General features: G+C 42.2%; 1 protein-coding gene across 1 annotated transcript in view; it reads right to left on the reverse strand.

The window, feature by feature from the left end:
- TNIP3 (TNFAIP3 interacting protein 3) overlaps positions 1–17,423 on the reverse strand; it is a 56,171-nt gene that overhangs the window by 33,354 nt on the left and 5,394 nt on the right. Inside the window, exons 2-3 of the mRNA XM_039383515.1 lie at positions 15,963–16,096; positions 803–888 (exon numbers count right to left, since the gene is read on the reverse strand). Of these exons, the coding sequence (XP_039239449.1) occupies positions 803–810 (8 nt within the window). The 5' untranslated portion in view covers positions 811–888; positions 15,963–16,096. The remainder of the gene's footprint in view (positions 1–802; positions 889–15,962; positions 16,097–17,423) is intronic.

A 17,423-nucleotide genomic window follows, 5' to 3' on the forward strand; every position in this document is an offset into this window, starting at 1 on the left:
GAGGCAGGGGATGCTGAGAGGCAGAGGAATCTCCCTGCGTGGCTGGCGGTGTCACAATTCCAGGGCTCGGACTGCCAGCGACCGGCACACGGTTTCACCAGGGATGTCATCGACAGATGGGAACCTGGTGCCCCCCTCCCTTCACAGAAGCAGGCTGGAGGCAAACTACACTGGCAACAGCTCACAGTGTCTTGAATAAATGGGAATTCCCAAGGGATTCCCGATTCAGTTATTTCACAATAAACTAACCTGAGACAAAATGTTTCTTTACAGGAGGAAAGAAGGGTAGGATATTATTCCTTAAGCTTCTCCAAACAATCTGCAGTTACCTTAAAGAAATTTTTCTTTTTCCTCTCTTTCCCAAATCCACACACTGCACTTAATACTTAGTATCAGTGTTATGAGTAGAAATATTATTGCTTTGTGAAGCAGCAGGTGCCCAAAGAAGTTGTGAAATCTCCATACTTGGAAGTATTCGAAGCTCACCCAGGCAGGCCCTGAGTTACCCTGAGCCCTGCTGGAAGCAGCAGGTCAGTCCAGACAATCTCCAGGGGTCCCTTCCAAGCTATTCCCTGTGATTTTGCTCGTCTGAGTACAGAAAATTTCCACATTTCACACATTTAAACAGATCTCCACAGTACAGGTTAAAGCAGGAAAGAAAAAGCATTAACCTGTGTCTCTGGAAGATACATGGACACACAGGGAACACTCAACTACAGATTTCCAGTAATGCAAAGTAAATTACCTTTCAAGAAATAAAAATAAAAGAAGTCTCTCCATGTAACATTAAGATAATTAATACCTTTCCATCTCAACACACTGATGGAGGCACAACTCCAGACGATCCTCTGCATCCTTATTGTTCCTTTTGAGCTGCTCACAGTGAATCTATTAAGAACAGGGAGGGAAAAAAATCAGACTTTAAGGGGGAAATAAAAAGATTAACAAGCTAAGAAGAAACAGTTAGGTATCCAGCTACAATGAGAAGAGATAATGGTGTCTCATCTGTATCTCTATTTTATTCTTTATTCATAAATGGTTGTCAAAAAGCCAGGAATATACTTCTTCCTTCCCAGCATCATCCTCTCTTCCATCCAACCACAGTTCTGCAAGGGCAGGAGCAATAACAGTCTCTGTGGGGGCAAATATCTACCCAAGGAACAAACTGCCAGCAGTTGCAGGAACACTGCAAGTGTTGCAAAAAGAGCTTTCATTATTCATCCTAAAAGAATCCATTATCTTAAATACTCTAGAGTTCAAGCATGTCCTCGTATTTTCCAGACTATTCATGGAAGCATCTGGTAAAAGTACTCCAAAATGAAGGGAATTTGAGTAAGGACTCTGATCTAAATCACTTGGAGAGGAAAACAAAGGAGCCATGTGTAAGTTATTGAGCATGAGAGTGTTGTTCAAGCCCTCTACAAGCTCCTAACAAGCTTCCCTCTGGTCAGGACCAGTTACTGTCCAGCACCGAATTTCCAAAGAGAAGGGAGAGAAGGAAAAAAAAAAACCAAAAGACAGCCCTCCAATAGAGAAGGACATACATCAGGGTAAGAGCAAACAGTCCACACCAAGATTATCCTTTAGAATGGAGGTTTTGGGTTAAAACTCCAAACATGACAAAAGCAGCACCTCTCCACAACAAGTGGGAGAACAGATGGTACCAAGAATGAGCCTCATCCAGAGGAGTCATTTGCTCCTGTGCTGCAGTCTGGGCACAGCCCCAGGGATGTTCCTTCAGGCTGTGTGGGACACCTCTAGTTCATCACAAAAGGAGCCCAGAGGCCTCATTCTTCTCTTTAGATCCAAGTGTCAAACAGTATCATTATGACAGTCGCTAGAATTAGAAAACCGACCTATGGTAAGGGCAGCAATGTGACCACTGAAACACACTGGGGAGCCATCAAGAGCTAAACCTGCTATTTATTTTTAAGCAAATAAGTTTTCAGCTACAAGTCAGTACTTTATCGGTAACATCAACTTAATGTGAAACCACAGCTGAACATTTTACAGAAATCTAAAATGAAAAGTTGCCAGCAGAAGATCTGAGGTGTTTGGCATCCCTCCCCCACTCTTAATTCCAATTCCTGCAGGCATTTCACACGTTTTAAATGCATCTGGTAATCACTAATTACAAGGATCCTATTAAGGAAAAAAATGTCCATTCAGTTTCATGTGAAACTTGATTCCAGCTTGTCCAAGTTTTATGAGTGTCTGTTTAATCATAACAAAATCTCGTTGAAGTATGGAAAGCTGTATTTGATTGATTTCAATGGGAGCTGCACACACTGGGGACTAATGAGGATTAAGCCTTATTTTGGAGTGCCTAAACTTGGCTTTCAGGTGTCTAGCTTCAAAATACTAAATTTGAAAAATGTTGACTTAGAATGAACACTCTGTGCCACCACTGAAACAACAACAACAAAAAAAACCCCAACAAAATGACTGAAGAAAATATGGCCATAATTTTCTGAAATAAACAAAAGCAAAAACAAACCAACCAAAAAACACCACAGAATTCATATTCTACTCCAGCTCTGATTTACCCCATCGAGGTTTGACATGTCAGCAGTTTCAGATGGATTTGCCAGGCTGGGCACAGCACTGCAGCCCCCGTGCTGGAAACCAGGCCACGTTAAAGGGATGCAGGTTGGATGTCACCGAAAATGTGACACCAGTGCTGGTAAAAGTCACGTAAGAAGAAAACAACGTTCTGAAAAACTGGGGGAAAAAAATAAATAAATAAAAAAGAAAGCAGTGAAAAACACGGGAAAAAAATATTTATGTGTTAACCATGTCCCTTCTTGGTTCTAGAGAGGCAGTTTCAGGTGCTCTCTCTGGGCCCACACAGCACATGCTCCAGGTTTTTCCGTGGCCCTGCTGTGCCGAGCCGGGGAAAAGCACAGAGAGGAGCTGCCAGGGCTGCCAAGTCCCAGAGCCCTGCGTGGCCCACCTGCACGCCCAGCCAGTGTGAACAAGCAGTTCTCCAGAAGCCCTGCTGCTCACACTGCTGGGGTGGGGGATGTTGGACATGTCTCCTGACTCTTAGTCATATGCAGATTTTGCAGCTAAATCCGACCCTCCCCTTCTGAACGTGAATGAAAGAGATGCAGCTCAGTTACGGTGCCACGTGCAAGTGTTTGCTATTAGAGCAGCCAGAAGTTTTTACAACGACAATATGCAATATAACGCCGTAGGGTTTTATTAGATCAGGCAGATTGAGGCCAAGATGGATAAAATTCAGCTACTTCAAAGAATTAAGGCTGTGTAAAGGAGGGGGTTGTAATGGTCATGTAAAGGATTGCTCAGAATTACATAAATTTTCTGCTTTCTGTCAAGGTTTTTAAGAACAGGAACACCCTGAAGTAAAACAGATTCAGTTCTGCTCACAGATTTATGGGGTTTTGCAATAATTGAAAATGTTTGGTAAAAAGCATGCAAAATTTCCTTGGTGCTTACCCACCAAATTTGTCAGGGCTCCAAGCCCTAATTACTCCCTAGATATACCCAGACAAAGCACTTTCTGGTTGGAGTATTAATTTGCATTAAAAACAAGTTTACCACATAGAAGAAAAAAAGAAAACAAACCACATTTGGAGAGAAAAAAACCACATAGTTCAAGAAAGACAACAAGACTTACTAATTCTAATGAAATCTTAATTGTAAAAACAAGCACAGCCAGATAGGCCCTCAGCACACTGGTGTTTCAAAATGTTATGCAAAATGCATTTCACAAGCATGTCTATTGTAAATGTTAAATCCTGCACTGCTCTTGCCCCATTCTCTTTTTCTTTCTCCAAGTCCAGTTCCAGCTTAAGAACATCCAGTGTTGGCAAACCTTTGCTCATTTTCTCCAAACCTGCTCAGTAATTCACTTGTTCTTCAGCTGTACCAAAGCAATATTTTGTGGGAATGCAATGTAAAATGAATGCCAGAAATGATCCAGCCTAAGGGAGGTAGAGAAGGGAAAGGAGATTTTTGCCTTGGTTGGGTTTTCCTGCCTAGATCAACTCAATGATTCAATTTGACAGACCACCACCAAAACCAGACATATTGTCCCAGTGGAGGGAGCAGAAAGCACAACATTCCAAACAGATGGAAGCACGTGCCAACAAATTATACATAAGGAATAAACCCATTAATAAGCTACCTTTTCAGTGATACCCAGCTTTGTATTGTGAAAGATCCAGGGCCTGTCACAGCCAGGCTGAGTAAATCCACCTCGTTTAGGTATTACCCCATATTGCAAAATAGCTCCAAAACAAAGTGGAACATTTATCACCGTCAATGCTGTTGATAAACAAGCCAGCAGGTCAGAAATTATCTGTGTGTGGCTGTTGAGTAGGAGGAGTGGGAGGGAGAAATGCATTATTACTGTAAATGTGATCGAAATGGAAGAACAACCAGAGAAATAAAAGAACATTTGATGAAAGAAAGCTTAAGCAACACTCGCTAAAACTGACCTAAAACAGGAAGAAAGCCCTCAAGACTTTTTTTTTGCTCTGAAGAAATCAAACATATAACATTTCTGTGATGTCCTCCTACCTAAATAGACCCAGGCTTGGTTCTCAGAGCAGCACTGGTGTGCAGTGCCAGCCTTGAAACAGCCTTTGCATTACGTGTCTCTCTGCTCTCTGCTGAAAATGCAGCTCCAGTCAGGCAAATGCTGCCCAGAAAGAGCCACAGACACAGCAAGCCCTGCCAGTTCTCTCCTCCCCCTGCTATTTCCTGGTTAAAGCGCTGAAAATTCAATCTGAGACAGTTTCTAACCAAAGCTTAGAATCTGAAGCTTGATTTTTGCCAAAAATAAAGAGTAGTCGGGCTCCTCAGTTCTGCTGTGCCTAATTTGGTTAAGATAAAACGAAACCAGTACCTGCCCTGTGTGATGCAGGAAGATTTAACACTGAATACTTAAAATTGATCTCATCATTAAGAACAATTCTCCTTGGTCGGGGTAACTGTAGATTCAGAGCAGCAATCACCCCAAAAAACTTAATTCACAGATGCTCTCCCACAGAGCTGTGATATCCACAGCTTGATAAACAGCCCAGTCTATGAGTGCTGCTCCTCCACACCAAGTGTGTGAAAGTGCTGCCACTGACACACACAAATTTGTGCAAGTGCTGAGTACAAAACACTGCTTTAGACTACATGACCTTATTCAAAATCAATTCAACACTTTTTTCTTGAATTGAAACTGGGAGAAAATCATCCCATTTAACAGCTTCTAAACATTGAAGATCTCAAGAATATCCGAAAGTGAGAAAGTTAATCCTTCATAAGCATAAATCCCTTTTTCAAGTAGAAATCAATGGCACAAGTGTTACCAAAAAGCAACCACAGTCATGCTCAGGCTTGGGTGACAGACATAAGTGACCAGAGGAAATCACAAATACCATCTCATCAAGCCATGACATCCACACACAACATAACTCAAAACGCTCTCTGTGCTCCTCTCATTAAAAATGACACTCCTCATTTTTAATACATTTAGAAGAAACCTTTTCTTCGTGGGAAAATGTTCAGTTCAGCTGAAGCCTACTAGTGCACAGAGGTCTGGGTGCAAAGTCCATGATACACCATGAACTGTGCACAATTTCCATGGAAGCAAACTCTCGTGGATAGAATACAATTCCAAAAAAAGTATTAAATATGTTGATAAAATAAAGCCCTCAAAAACTAGTATCTTTGATTTGTTTAAAATTCATTTATCAGGCAACCACAGATCTGTCAAATATACAGAAATCTTTACAAATCTACACAAAACCACTTGTAAAACAGGTATATTTTATGGAATAGCACTGCATAAGCTTTTCCAATTATCTGTATCCAACTTTAATTATTTGGAGGTGGGCAAAATGGGAAGGAAGTACTTATATATTTCTTGAATGCCAGCCCTAAATTATGCAGCAAAAAAATGGTTCTTTATTATTATTCACTGCCAAAATAGGGATAGGGAACTTTCCAAGGGATAAAATACAGAAATGAAAAGAGAAAATACTGCAGGGTAAAAGATTAATAACTATGATATTCATTGACAGTGCCCAAGATGTTTTTGCTGAACAATTTTTAATAGCGATGTCATTACATGGAAACTGTGACAGGAAAGAAAAAGGACAGAATTTCTTGTGCAATCCAAGCCAAGAGATAAAAGTTAGGATCCATCAGCTCCAATGACTTTGGAATTGAGTCTCTGCAGGATAACAGGGTAGAACAGTAGCAGAAAGATCGCTCCAAGTACAGGGCCCACGTGGCTGGGAAGGAAGCCAGGCTGTGAGAAAAGAATTCAAGCCACAGGTAGACCTACCTACAAAAATCTGTGCATCTACAAGAAGGGCAGAAGGATTGATTTAGATGAGGAATGCAGCTCTGTTCTACTTAAATTTCATGCTCCCCAGCCAAGCTTCAAAATCTAAAAAAAAAAAAAAAAAAGAGAAAGAACCCCAAAAAAGTAGGAAGAACACAGCTAGCCAGTTGCAGAAAAACATTGGCATTGTTTGACTGGCAGGAACACCAGCTCTAAACAACTTGGAAATATATATTGCTTTCCATATGTTCCAGTACTCCCATGTTCATGGAAATGTGGCTCTGCTACCACTGGAAATTAGGACTGTGCCAGCAGCATGTCACAGTGTGCTGAGGATCCAGAAGCAAGCCAAGGGAAGATGACCCTTTAGGAAGCTCTCTTTCTCCAGGCTTTGCTGGAAGCATTTTGGAATCCTCACTGGCAATTTGAGAGGAGATGGGGAGAGCAGTCCGGAGCTCCTACAGCTGCCCTGGCACAACGGCCATGTGCCCTCTGGCAGCAAAAAACACCAGTCCTGAAAAAAGGTTTTAATACTGTGGCTCCAAGTATTCCTTACTCAAGGTGGGAATGTATCAAACCCACTCCTGAGACACAGCATTAACACCAGTTTACAGCAGCAAGGCAAGCAAAGTGTCACCCAGTCCAGAGACACAGCCCAGCCTCAGATGCCACGGGGATTACAGAGAACAATTTGTAGCAAATGTCCTAATGACAGATCCAGCTAAGGGAATCCTGTGCCTGCTCCAGGCAGGATCAGTAGCACAGGGAACATCCCAGACACTACAGAACAGGTGAAACCTCCAAAGGTCTCAGCGGAAGCGTAATCCAAGATAGGAATGTGGGACAAACCCAGTACAGGTGCACTGAATCTTTGTATCACTACACTTAACAGCAAAGTAACTGTGTGACATAGTCCTAATGCTCTGTATGTCAACAATCCTTTATTACTGCTGTACCTTTTTTTGTCCAAGTTCATGCAGGAGAACCAGGTAAAAGCAAATTCCTGTACTTATTCTATACAAACAATATGATGAAATAAAAAAAGCTCTTTAGGAAAAAAAAAAAAGCACTCCTTTGAAGTATCGGGTTTTGGATTTGAGGTCTTTTTGGTAGATAAGCAAGGAAAAGAAGTACATGACTTCATTGTGAGGCTGCAAAGAGACCCACTGACACAAGCTCCAAATGAATGCATAGGTTACTCACCATATTTAGGGAAGGTGTCCGCCTCTGTGCTGCTGGGTTAGGACATACTAGTCTCAAATAAAGGCTCTCTGAATCAAATGAGAACTAAGTGGTTTGGAGGCCAAAGTATATGTGTGTATTTATATATATCTCAAGGTTTAACCTACACCCCAGGCTTAGGGAAACCCCTTTCTTAAAGTCATTCTACCATTGAGAGCATATTCATCTCTCTCAAACAAACACAGCCCACACAGACATACTTGAAAGCACTGCTTGTAAGAGACCACAGAGGATTCCCTCTCGTTCTTCAGCTCACCATGGAACGGTGACACAACGTCCCGCCCACGCCCCAGCCCGAGCTGCACGGTGGGAACAGCGGTGCTCTAAGCACGGTGGAAAAGCTGCATCAACCCAAAAGGTAGAGAACACAAATATCAATCCAGAAGTAGAATAATTTACTGTAAGGGGCAAGTAGGTCAGGGACCCATTTCTAGGAATGCTTTTTGATTTGAGTTTATTCTAAAGGTTTCCCTTGCACAATCAGCGCTCGGATCGAGCAGCTCCAGCCTCCTCGTCGGCAGTGACATTCAGCTCTGCCCCGACCAGAAACACTCCAACATCAGACCTGATTTTCGTTCTGAGGAAGAGGGCACAGAGAGGTGAAGCTGCAGAAACGTCGCCCCTCCACCCGCACAAGAAGTGATGCAGCATTTTCAAGAGCATGTTGTTCATTTCAGGCTACAGGCCACTGCTCACAGGAGTTGATTAATCAAGTTTCACAGCTGATAAAAATTAACATTAGCATGCTGTCACCTAAAAATGAAAGATTCGTGACAGGCAAGTTCAGAAAAACGTTCATATCTAAGCCTGACTCTGGTATCAGTTTCGGTTTTGGCGACAACAAAACCTGTGCAGTTCTGTACTAAGGAGTAAAAACCACTCTGAGATTTTTAGGAGATTCCTATTGTCTTCTGGGTTGGAAATACTAGTGATCTAACTGCCCTGGGAGCATTCTCCTCCTCCCAGCAGAGATAATACAGCTGCTCAGTAGAGCAGGGCGGACCTTTTTCTGTCAAAGCATTTACACTCAGCTTCTCACATGCACACAGAGAGCAATCATTTGCAAATTCGTGTTCAATGCACTGCAGTTCTGTTAAAACAAAATTATTTTGGAGACATTTGCAATTATAACAGAGGAAACAATAGGCCAGGGTCAGGATGTGGGAGACCAAGGTCTAATTCTTTCCCCTGCCTTTCCCTGAAGGGATGTTTGCACCTCCTGGACAAATGTTTTAGCTGCTGGAGTTGCAGGGTGATTTCCACTACATATGAAGCATTTACTGTCACTTTGTTGGAGAAAATGTCCATGACTTCAGTTTGATGGTTCAGACATCTACCAACAGAGTTCAGATTTACAGGCTGCCCAGTTAAAATAAATTTTTAAAAAAGCCCCCATGGCACCAACATCTTCCACTCCTCAGAACAGTGTCCTATGCACTCAGCTGCACCTCAGACACTTTTCCTTAGCCTGACCTCCAGTATAATTTTATCTAAGCATTTATAAAAAGCAGAACAGCCTCCACAGGGGAGGTTTGAAACTCACCACCACCAGCCCAGCAGCAAACTGCTGGAGCACTGTCTGGGAGGTGACACAGACTCAAATCCTTCCAGGCAGCAAAGGAAATCAAAGCCCAAAGACACACCTCTGAGGAGAAACGCTGTTCCCACTGGATGACTGAGAAGAGAATAGGATTAAATCTTACTCAGCAATGAGTTCACACAGAGTAGAGCAAATTCAGCCTTCCATGTTTTTGGCTTTCACTGGACTCAAACACAGGTTCAGACTTTGGGCTGACCAATATGCTTAATTTCTGTGGGACTGGAAATAGTTCAGGGAGTGGTTGCTGTTGTTATTTTGTCATCATCTGTCAGCTCTACAATGATGGGGCTAAATTAAAACCTTCCCTGTGTGCAGTTCCTGGCTTTAATTTCCATCACCTGTTCAACTGACCCACTGTGGTTTCTGCCAAGAAGGCCAGGAATCCTCAGTGTTCTCCTCACGGAGGATGAGGCAAAGCCAGGTGCCTTCTTCCCTGGAAGGCTGTGTGCCATCCCAGGAGTCAAGAGAGGGGATGGAAACACGGGCTCTTCCCTTCCTGTTAACAGCAGCTTCACAGCCAGCCTGACTTAAACAATTACAGTGTTTCTTTCCTAACTCCTCCTAATATCGCTGATACAAAACATTGACATTTTCATCACAGCAAAGCAGGCACAACCAAATGTTTTGTGGAGGCAGAGAAAAGCAGTCAATGGAAAAACTTAAACCTCCAGTGGAAAATTGTGGGGGTACAGCAGAAATCACATGCACCTTTTTACCTGACCTCCCCATTCCCCTCATTCAGAAGAGGAAAATCCCTTTGGCTACTCCACAAACAACTGAATAATAAAAATTTCGTTGTTTCTTAGGCATAGCCAAGCCACTTATCTAGAGAAAGGCCATGCTGGATGGCTGCCATTCAAACCATTTTATTGTCCACTGAAGGACTGCTTGTTTAGGGGCTTTCCATAGGGGAAAAATAAGGAAATGGGTTAGAGAAAATTTAATATAATGCAAGGACAACAGCTTAAAGTACCGGATCCTTGGTGACTTGTAAAGGGCTTAATTGCCATGTAAGTATTATTCAGGAGAGAAAAGACCACTACAAGGAAGGAAAGAGACTGGGAGGGGGAAGGGGGGGAAATACAGTTTCAGAAGTGCTCAAAACAGTTTGGGACTCCAATACCCTGGAGAGGAAGCTGAAAACAGATTTGCTGTCCAGAAATTTTGTGAGATTTGGGTTTAATTTATACTTTGATTAGGGCATTAGGGCATTCACTCCACAGCAACAAGGCAGCCTGCTGCTCTCCACACGGGCGTTACTCCCCGGCTGTGTGCAGCTGCCCTCCTCTCTTTGGTGCATAAATGAGAACTGCTCCCACACACTCTGGTTTGTCTCAAGCTGAAATACTCTTCTCTGAAACAGGTAGGCTGCTATATTTCCTAAACAGGTTCCCATGTCCCAGGTCAATGGGACTGCCAGTCCCAGCTGTCATGTTTTTGAGGCAAACTAAAGACTTAAAAGTGAGGGTACATCTATCCACATTTCAAACAGAATTAAAACACACTTTTGTGCTCACAGAAGGAGTGACTTTCTGAGGGAGGAAGATGCTGCCCCCTAGTTCTACCCTCAGTTTTAGTGAACTGCTTTCATTTTAGTTTGGACTTCCAAAGATTTTGCCTGAGATGTATTAAAAGTCAAGGCACTTCCCATTCATTTTGTTCCTGCTCCCTGGGTGGCTTTAGTGCTTAGCCGTGAGTGGAAGACCACCCACAACAAATTCTCCTTTCCTTATGGAAAAATTGGAAATGCCACAGCTCCTTTATGAGGTCTTAGATGGCAATTCAATGAATATTTTTACTCACACATACTCTTCTGGTATTTCACTGGATTTCCCTGAAGATGTTCATGAAGTTGATACGATAGCAAGCACGAAAAGAGGTTTTACAGCAGCAGGTTCCAGGAGAACATCACTTTCATCACATTTGTCCATTCCATAAACTTCAAGCACACAGCTTAGTGCCAAGGAAGTTTGACTACAAACCCATTTTTCTGGGCAATAAGACCACCTTGTCCCCCAGGTTTCTACCACTGGTTTCCACCCACTGGTTTCTACCACTACATTTTTGACTGAAACACTGAAGTGTTTAACTCCTGGTCCAAACTGGAATTAAACCTGATTTTAAGTAATGTCTGAATCCTCCAAGAAAGTATTTCTGCACTGACTCCAGAAAGATTTCTTTCCTACCCATACGTATTTCCACCTGCTTGCCAATTAACGAGAAAATCAACCCTAAAGCTTTACTAAATTTACTACTCCCTACGTCAGTGAAATCTTAAAGCAGCATTTAGTGGTTTGACAGAAAAGTGACCTTTACCTCATGGAGACAGGGTATTTTTGGATGAGGCAAAGCATTTTCACCCAGGTTCAGTGACTGGCACAAACTGCAAGCTGTAGACACTTTTCTGCCTTGGCTGCTTCTTGGCTGAGCTACAAAAAATAAAATCAGACACAAAGCCCTGAGGACTTACAGAGAATTTTCTCAACAGGATGATCTACCAGAAAACTGAGTTCCTGGTCTGTGATTTTCTTCTCTGCAGCAAGGAGTGCAGTGAGCTACTGTGTTCCCCTGGAACAGAGGACAGCTCCACAGAAAGGGTCAAGAACAGAACAAGGTGATACCCAACAACATAAAACACTGTTGTACAGAAAAGCCTCTGCCTTGGACAGTAAAGCTTTGTCAGCTCCCACCACTGTTATAGGTTGACAAGGTACAACTGGGCACAGGAGCTACACAAGTCTGGGTTAAAAATGAAAGGAAAAGGGGAGTATTGTAAGTAAGGAAGAAAAGAAGGAATTCTGCTGTACCCCATGAGAGCTGGGGTTTGCCATCAGTACAGGGGGCTGAATAGAGGATGCCTTCACCTGGGTTTGCAGCTGACCAAAAGGGCAAAGAGGAATGAAGGCATTCCATGGGAGGTATCCTGGTTATTGGCGGACAGGAGGAAAGGCACTTTGGAGGAGAGGAAGGTGGTGAGAGGTGACATGTCTGTGACATTTCAGATGAGAATTGCGCTCTTTGCCAGCTTCTCTAGAGGATCTGATGACCTTTTCACAACCACAAGTGTTCATCATAACACTGAAGCAGAAGCTGTTCCCCACCACCATAAAGCATTTGAATCTAATTTTACCTTTTTGTGAAATCAAGAGTAATATCTGCTCACAACTGTGCTATATTGCTGTCCAAGTGTGTGGTAAAGCTAATAACCACACTAGAGAAAGCTCTCCTGTTGTTAGAAGCCAGATCCAAATATTTCTAGGGCAGTTCTCCATCATATAAGATGCAGACACAATCAAATTTATGAAGGCAAAATCTCCTATACATTGTCCCAAAGCAAACAGCCTCAGAGCTGTTTCCTGTTACCAAAAGAAAAGACTATAAAAGTGAAGGAACTCCTGATCTTAGGCTGCTATTTCCACCTCACATGACCTTAATTTTATGGAAACTGTACCCTTGTGTTATTTAGATTTTACTCATAAAACATAGACAGAGGCAGTGTATAGGCATTGGGGAACAATCAAGAAAAATGTAAAAGGTCTTTGAACAGTAAAGCAAAAAGTTGTTAAAATGATTAATTTTTATAAATGATGTCAGGAAAAGCCATTTGCTGTAGTGGAGATAAGGTCCTTTTTCTTTCTTTTACTTTTTCCTTTAAAAAGAAAAAGAAAAAAATGAAAAAAGATAAGTTCTTGGAGTACTGAGATGCTGTAGCAGACAAAGTTTTATCTCTCTTATGTATTTCCCCAGCAATTACAACCTAGAAAAGACATTAAACACTGAGGATTATTTTATAAAGGAGGGATATGTATCCACCTATTAATTATAACCCTACTCTAAACTTTTGCAATATTTCTCTCTGCATCCACTTTGAAGGAAGCTTTAAACCACAGCAGAGTGCCGGGGAGTTTGATAAATATTCCATGACTACCTTTAGGTCTTCCAGATGTTGGTAAGCATTGAAGTTGAGTTCAACCTAATCTCCTAAAAAAACACTTTCAGCATTTGCAAAGTGAGGGTGGACATTAAAGAGCAACCGAATACACACAAGAGGATTATTCAGATGAGATGTTCTACCACGGGAGAAAAATAGTAATGGTCATAGAAATAAATATTAAAAAAAATAATATTAGCAGTTCACAGTTTAATCAAAGTGTCGAGGTGACCTTAATTGACTCTGTAGAGATCTCACTACAAACATCAGGCAATTTAGGGCATTGATACAGGGTTCTAAGTCTTTAGCATTAAATACCTTTAAAGACACGAAGCCAAAAGGATTTTGGGGGTTGATAGATGAAGTTATCTGTGTCCTCCCATTCAGCACAGACACTTCTGTTAGGAAGTCAGGAAATGATGCCTCCTGAAGTCCCCAGTTCGGAGCAAGGCCCCTTCCAAGCATTCTTCCTAAGGAAATCCCCTCACCTTCAGCTTAGAGTGGTTTTTTAGCTGTTCTTTTACTTACAGCATTAGTCAAAGGCTATGGGAAATCGTACATCTTTGTGGCTTTTATTAACTTGTTTCCTTTACAGCAATATGCTGCAAAACCAGTAGTGGGACTCTTTCTAAACTTGAGTGTTACTGTGGTGCTTTCAGCAACCTCATGGTCCTTTTCAGTGCTCAATAGCCACCATATCTCAGTATATAACCACAGACCTCCAGATCTAAATATTAAAGACATTGATACAAAAATTGCCTTTAAATGGTGCCTTCTGTGGTTTTGGGGTTTGGTTTGTTGTAGCCTGTAGAACCTCTCAGGTGAACTCTGAAAATAAGAATGGAAATCCAGAGCTGAAAGAGGCTGCAAAGGAAGCGTTCAGGGGATAGACCTGGATTACCTGCATGCCCCTGCAGAGATGAGCAGGCAGGACCAAAGCCTACTTCAAATTGCAACCTCCATGTCCTGTGTGCACACCCACAGATTTGGGAATTCACAAAAACTCCAGCGCGAGGGAGAGCTGCAGCAGTTACTTCAGACAAAAGAAAGTGCCAGACGATGGATTCAGAAAACTGCAGCTTAAAGCACCAGGGCTAAACCAACAGCAACATAGAGACAAGGGCAGTCAGACGTATAATGAAAGAAGAAAATTGAAAGCAACCTTCCATGGCCAAAATAAACAGTTTTAAAGCAACTGAATTTTGAATCCATAATGAATATACACAGACACACACACACACACAGGAAGAGCTTGAACCAAGCTGAGCTTCTTGCTGAACCAATCTTAATATTCATTGCTGGAAGCACAAACTAGTATGGTTTGAGGGGAGTTTTTTTGGTTCTTTATGTACAGAACTTGATACACAACTGCTTTTCAGTTAGAGGTCGGTTTTGATCTACTAAACTTCTAAGCTGCTCACTTGTTACTGGAATTACCATTAATCCCCAATTTCATAAACCAAACCAGCAGCAACACTGCTTGCTTACCCTCCAACTCCCCCAAACTTTTCTCTGTTTTAAGCTACAACCTACGCAATGGAAAGGGTTCTATTTTAGCAATAATACAATTTTATAGTTGGAATCCCCTTCAGTTTGAAGCAAACAGCAGCAGTGACTCATCACAAGGCATTGAAAGAAAGGGGATTTCCTCCTGAAGTAAGGCACCAATGAACATCACAGCAAACAAAAATCAGCTAAGATGACAGAAAAGAGGGAGCCCAAGGATTCACCAGGGAGGTGATATGATAACAGAAAAAAGAGCCATGGCTCTTATTTCAGCAAGAGGCTCATGATCCAAACTGGATTTTTTATTCTAAAACCAAAACTAGACGAGAGGCCGAAATGTGAGGCTTGGCTCTGAAACCCAGCTGAGCCAAGGCAGGGCTGCTTTCATCAGCCAGCAGTGGGTTTGCAGTTTGCAATTCATTCTAGATTCTGGCAGGGACAGAACCATCATACACACTGCCTACAGTATTGTCCCTGCCACAGAACCAGGCTTTGGTTTAACTGTTGCACAAGACAGTAGGAAATGCGTTATCAAGCAGCAAGCCCCTCCTCAATACCTGGGCTCCCTCCATGAGTCAGTGCAAAGCCCTCTACTGTTTTCAGTAAATCTGAAGGTCATTTCTGCAATTACTGTTTCTAGTAAGGACAAACTCCCCCGCAGAGTGAAAGCAGGAGGGTGGTTACACACTCTGTGGGTTGTTTCCTATGTAGGCTGTACATAGGAAGGGGACACATCCTGCCTTGAATACAGATGCCAGCAACTGGGATTTTTAGTGACTGGGATTTTTAGTAACTGGGATTGCCCAGTGCATGAGGGTCTCACAGAACACTGGCACACCGGTAAGTCTGCAGTGGTATCATGTTATTGAGGGGAAGCTCAGCAGGCAGAGCCTAAAGCTGGGGTGGTTGTGCCACTGAACCACAGTGCTGCCTCAAAGTCACACCATCAGCCTGCTTCCACCCAGGAGCCATATAAAAACTGCACAGCTGGGTGGTCCTGCAGTCCCCCAACAAAAGGTGTTACTGCTGACTGAGGAGAGCAGCTTTAGGTATCATCTCTGTACTGGGTTTGGCTACAGAAGTTCTACTTCTACCAGCAAATGAATCTGTCTTCTGCCTCTGCCCGTGTTATCAGCACGAAAACAAAACACCACAAAACTGAGCAGCGAGTCGAATATGTCACCTCCAAATGCCAGGCATAGAAAGCAAGAGGTAAGCAGACAGTATCCATGTGCATTAACTAAAAATAAAGCATATGAGGGGTATCAAACAGCTTCGTTTCTCCACAGCAGCTGCTGGAGGAGAACTGGCCAACACTTCATCACTCTGTTTGTGTAATCTTAGTGACTTTATAAATTAGAAGAGGTCAAACTCACCTCTTTGTAAAACTGTTATTCTTTCATATTGGAAGGTTTTTTTAATAGAACAGATCCTCTGGATTAACTTCTAGATTCAGGGATTAGAGACCTCTTTTTACTTTCCCCAGGCTCAGGTGGCCCAGTGCTTGCATCTAGACAAGAGACATGGAAACAAGGAAAACTATCAATGGAATCAGGGGCATCACTTAAAGGATGGTGAAATATTGACTTAAGTTCTCAAAATACCCAGTTTTGAACAAAAAAAAAATAATTGTTTGAGCTTTTTTTCCCTTCCAGTTTTTCCTCAGAAGGGCAAAACTTTACCAAGCAGGGCAATGACCCATGTAGTGAGTTTATCTAAATTGTGGCAGCTGCAACTGATCCACAACATTCCCATTTCTGAATGTTTCCCTCTAAGGTGAATCAATATATTCATGTTTAAAAGTTAAATTTTATTTCTAGATAATACCATATGTACATCCACAGAGGGTGAAGTGTGTAACACCTCAATGGATAAAGGAGGAACAATTTCAACAGTGAGAAAGTATATCTCTATAGATTATTTTTAACTTCAGGCAAGTGCAGAGATTTAAGTGTATCCCATGTGGAGTATTTGGCAACTTTTTTGCCCAACATTCCTATTTCTTCCTCAAAAAAAAGTTATAGACTATTCTATGAAACTTCCCACAAGGTGTCACTAGAGATGCACCAGCCAAAATACTCCTCAAACACCCTCCCCTACAGATGCTTCCCCTTCCTACGAAGCATGTTGAAAACATGAACGGAATGAGTTAATGCCTGAGCAGGAGCATCCTAGTGCAGCGCCGGCCTTTGAGTGTGCTAAGCAATAATTTGAACGGTAAATGAACCGAGTACACACAGATCAGTGGGAAATGCAAACGACTTTAGGCATCAACATTTAATGGACTAGCTCGAAAAACTGGTAATGGGTTTTACAAAGTAGATGTGCTGCCCCCCTTTTCAGACTACTACTAATACAGAAAAAGGAACAAAATCAACCAACAGCTCTGCCTCAGCTCCATGCTAATACCAGGAAGGATGTTTTGTCTCATTTTGGTTTGACCATTCACAGTTTTATACCCACCTTTCACACCCGTCCCTAAGAGACACACGGATGTTTTGCAAATATCTGTTATCAGATATAATGGTGTGGTTATTGCTTAAGGCCCTTTCTATTGAACACAGCATGAATTCAAAACTACTACGTTGGATTAAACAAAATACCTCACAAACCTCCCTTTCTTGAAAAAAATCACATATAACTTAAGGGTTAGTTAACATTTGAAAACCATGCTTAACACAGAACTCACATTCCAGTGCCTAATTTCTCATATTCTCTGAAAACTCAGTGTGATTCACAGCCTTAGAAGATGATATATTTACTCCCAGGTGAGCAGTGCAGAGGCACATCACTGCCCCAGCACTCACCTGCTCCAAAAACTCAGGTGCACCAGGTGT

This window comes from Pipra filicauda, unplaced genomic scaffold (assembly GCF_003945595.2).
Source record: "Pipra filicauda isolate LSUMZ 115617 unplaced genomic scaffold, ASM394559v2 scaffold312_size1046226_pilon, whole genome shotgun sequence".
In the NCBI taxonomy this organism is placed as follows: Eukaryota; Metazoa; Chordata; class Aves; order Passeriformes; family Pipridae; genus Pipra; species Pipra filicauda.